This window comes from Rhagoletis pomonella, unplaced genomic scaffold (genome assembly GCF_013731165.1).
Source record: "Rhagoletis pomonella isolate Grant_MI unplaced genomic scaffold, Rhpom_1.0 Rhpom_scaffold_00001, whole genome shotgun sequence".
Taxonomy (NCBI): Eukaryota; Metazoa; Arthropoda; class Insecta; order Diptera; family Tephritidae; genus Rhagoletis; species Rhagoletis pomonella.
In genome coordinates, this window is record NW_023458555.1 from 31,220,024 (window position 1) to 31,223,426 (window position 3,403).

At 39.1% G+C, this 3,403-nt stretch overlaps 2 protein-coding genes across 2 annotated transcripts in view; one reads left to right on the forward strand and one right to left on the reverse strand.

The window, feature by feature from the left end:
* Positions 1-1,892, reverse strand: part of LOC118744012 — a gene marked incomplete in the record, with an annotated part of 13,967 nt that extends 12,075 nt beyond the window's left edge. Inside the window, 3 exon segments of the mRNA XM_036476803.1 lie at positions 1-302; positions 417-688; positions 747-1,892. Of these exon segments, the coding sequence (XP_036332696.1) occupies positions 1-302; positions 417-688; positions 747-822 (650 nt within the window).
* Positions 1,893-1,979: 87 nt separating this feature from the next.
* On the forward strand, positions 1,980-3,301 carry LOC118742631 (protein unc-50 homolog). The gene is made up of 4 exons (XM_036474850.1): positions 1,980-2,383; positions 2,442-2,507; positions 2,576-2,935; positions 3,002-3,301. The coding sequence occupies exons 1-4, from the start codon at positions 2,125-2,127 to the stop codon at positions 3,136-3,138; spliced, it is 822 nt and encodes a 273-aa protein (XP_036330743.1). The 5' UTR covers positions 1,980-2,124; the 3' UTR covers positions 3,139-3,301.
* Positions 3,302-3,403: the final 102 nt, after the last annotated feature.

The window sequence follows — 3,403 nt, forward strand, 5'->3', positions numbered from 1 at the left end:
GATGGATGGTGTTGTATAGTACCGATGTCATTACCATCAATATCCATGCCACCGACTAACGGACCAGCCGAATATTCATCTTTCACCAAACGACTTGGCCCGGACTGCAGGCTCAAACCGGACAAATCGATGCCTGGTGAAACGACCCGCTCATAATGATACGGATTGACGCAAACTGAATCGCATTTGAGATCGAAAGCGAATGCACAATATTTAACGTGCTTTAGTTCGTTTTTGTGCAGATCTGGCCAACGCCAAATGCGTGCGTATATGACATGTGGAAAGCCCTTACGACCAGCAACCTGTTTGGAAGTTGGAAAGATAATAAAGTTTATTTTAGTTTAGCGACGGTAATTATTGGCTTCTTTTAAGTTCATAATGAGTTTTTTTTTTTAAATAACACAAAGCAAACGCACCTGCAAACGGCCGTCTAATGTTCGTTGAATAGTGACACATTTGCTGGGATGTGCACCGTTCGTGGTGATGGCCGTTATCAGCGAATCCAATTCATCACGCTTTTCTTTTAATTTTTTCACCAGCGATTCAATAGCACGTTTTGCAAAGCCTTCACTCTCGCCACCTTGTCGATGGCACATGAGTGAATGAACAATGCTCAAGCACGCATCTGCTGATGTCGGTGCATTTGATGGAGGCGGTGGCATTTGCACCATGTCGCGCACTATTAATGCTAAAATAAATTACTTATATTAAAAAAATATAATTATGCAAGAATAAATTTAGCTTACTGTCTTGTGGCGGCACTGGTCCATACAGATGACCTGCAGCACCACCGGGACCACCTCCACCCGCTAAGCCCACCATGCCTGCGTAGTCCTGGGGCACACCCAGGTTGCCCCGGGCATCCACTTTGCCGGCGTTCGGGCTGTCGCCGTCACAGAAGGCAAATCCAGATGACGACCACAAATTGACGGCTATATTTAGGCGGACACTTAGCCGCCAACCAGTCCAGTCGGAAAAATATAAAGATAAAATAAAACTAGAAAAAATTCGTGTACGAAGAAATGAGGCAACAGAAAGCAACTGCAAACCAATTTGCCGATATTCTTAACTTCACTTTTCTTCTACGTTGATTTATAATGAAAGTCTCGTTTTATCGATGCAAAACGCGTACTTAACGCAACGCGATACAGAACGACTTGAAGCCGCCTGCGTATGTGTACAGTAGCGAAGTGATGAAAATGATATGAAGTGGCAGGAGCCAAGGGTGTACTATAGGGTGGAGTCCTCTGTTAGAGACAGTCCATTAAGAGCTCCGACAAATTTTTGTACTAATTTTGGTACTTTCTTTTTTTAATGTTTTCTTGGATAATTTGTGGTCCGTATATGATTTCCAGGTCCTCCCTCGCAAGCCGTTGTGAAAAATTCTTCCACTTTCTTTCAGTCTTCTTTTTTATTTTCCTTTTTTATATCCACACACACACATACCCATACCCACAGATGTGCTTCAATTCTATTTTTAAGCACAATTGATCGTAACGCAGCTTGTGGCCATACGCAAACAACGCCCGCCTGGCGGCTTTAATTAATTTTGCAGGCCTATGTTTTCAATATATATTATGGTTTCTTTACATTTTCACAATTCCAAACAATTTTCTTTGTCCATTGCCGAATGTGTTGCAGATCGCCGCACTCCTCCACACAACTCCGCTGCACACCCGTACCGTACCCGCACAAATCAACACTAATTAGACACCATTTTCATAAAACGTTCACGTCTTTTCTCACATTTTACGGACATATTCGCACAGAATTCCAACGCGTAATATACCGCGAGGGTTTAAAATAAAATTTCTAACAATTTCAGAATAATTTATTGAATTGATACTATTTTTCACATTCTATTATCGGCTGCCCCAAAAATTTCCCGTGCGATTTTCTATGAAGAAAATAAATATGGCGCCAGTGGACTTTTCGTGACTGTCTATTATTGGGAAGCGTATGGAAAGCAGTGTTCAACAATTTTATGGTCATTTTAGAAAAATGTCCCTATAAAATATCCCTATACAACGACATTTGACGTGATGTGTCAGTTTTTGTGCAGCCTTAGCGAAAACAACTTTTTGTTAAACAAAAATAAGTTTAACCAAAGTTAGGTTCGACAAAATGAAGCATTCAACTTCACCTACGCCATCAGTGACCGGTTCCAGCTATGCCCCGTCATATACAACGTCCCGCGGACAATCGCCCTTACCACCGCCAGCGAATCACACAAGAAATTGTCTATCTGCAACAAGCAAAAGCTACAAATATTTACGGCGACTATTAAAATTCAATCAGATGGACTTCGAGTTTGCCGTATGGCAAATGATTTACTTGTTTATATCCCCACAAAAAGTATACAGAAACTTTAATTACAGGAAGCGTAAGTAACAGCTTTTACTTTGACCTAATCTAGTAACCATATTGCCAATAACACACAGAGACCAAATCACAATTTGCCAGGGATGATCCTGCCTTCCTAGTTTTATTGGTGGTATGCCTATGCGGTAAGTGCAAAGTTTGTGGACTCTGCTAGAGAGTCAGTGCAACCAATTTATATAAAAAAATATTCTAGTGACCTCCGTCGTGCTCGCATGGACAATGGGACTAAACTTCTTGCAGAGTGTATCCTTCATTTTATATGTAGTTTTGGTGGATTGTATATTTGCGGGCATTATAGTTGCTTCATTCTTCTGGTTAGTGACGAATCGTTACTTGCGCAGCAGTAGTCTTGAACCAGATATCGAATGGGGCTATGCTTTTGATGTACATCTAAATGCTTTCTTTCCTCCATTAATACTGTTGCATTTTGTGCAACTGTTTTTCTATGAATGGGTTATAAGCCAGCCGTGGTTTTTCGCACGATTACTGGGAAACACATTTTGGCTTTTGGCATTGGGTTATTATGTCTATATAACATTTTTGGGCTATAACTGTAAGTAAATAAAGTAAATGTATGTATACAACTCCTTTAAACGACACAATTCTTTATTCGCACCAGGTATCCCCCATTTGAAGAACACGCGTCTGATTCTCATCCCATTACCTGTCATATTTTTATTCTATCTGGTTACTGTGATCATTGGTTGGAATGTGACCATTTCGTTTATTAATTTCTACAAGTTTCGTGTATACTAAATGATTGCAATAATAAGTTATAAGAACATATGTTCATGAAATCTTAAACAAAAAAATGTTTATAATATATATAAGAACACACTGATTACATATGTATTTATGTAACAAAGCGTAATTTTTAAATGCAATAATAACTAAAGCAACAAAGTAATAAGAAAATATTAAAAAAAAATCATCTTTCCGTTTAATGACTTTTATTGATATCTGCCACTTCACAAATTACAACTTGTGTAGTACATTCAATGGCTTAACAAAGTTCAAAAAA

Excerpts from the sequence above, each read along its gene's own strand:
- LOC118742631 (XM_036474850.1), top strand. The coding sequence starts at position 2,125 with ATGAAGCATTCAACTTCACCTACGCCATCAGTGACCGGTTCCAGCTAT. Across the intron at positions 2,508-2,575 it reads ATTGGTGGTATGCCTATGCG|TGACCTCCGTCGTGCTCGCA; the intron begins GTAAGTGCAAAG and ends AAAATATTCTAG. Across the intron at positions 2,936-3,001 it reads AACATTTTTGGGCTATAACT|GTATCCCCCATTTGAAGAAC; the intron begins GTAAGTAAATAA and ends TATTCGCACCAG.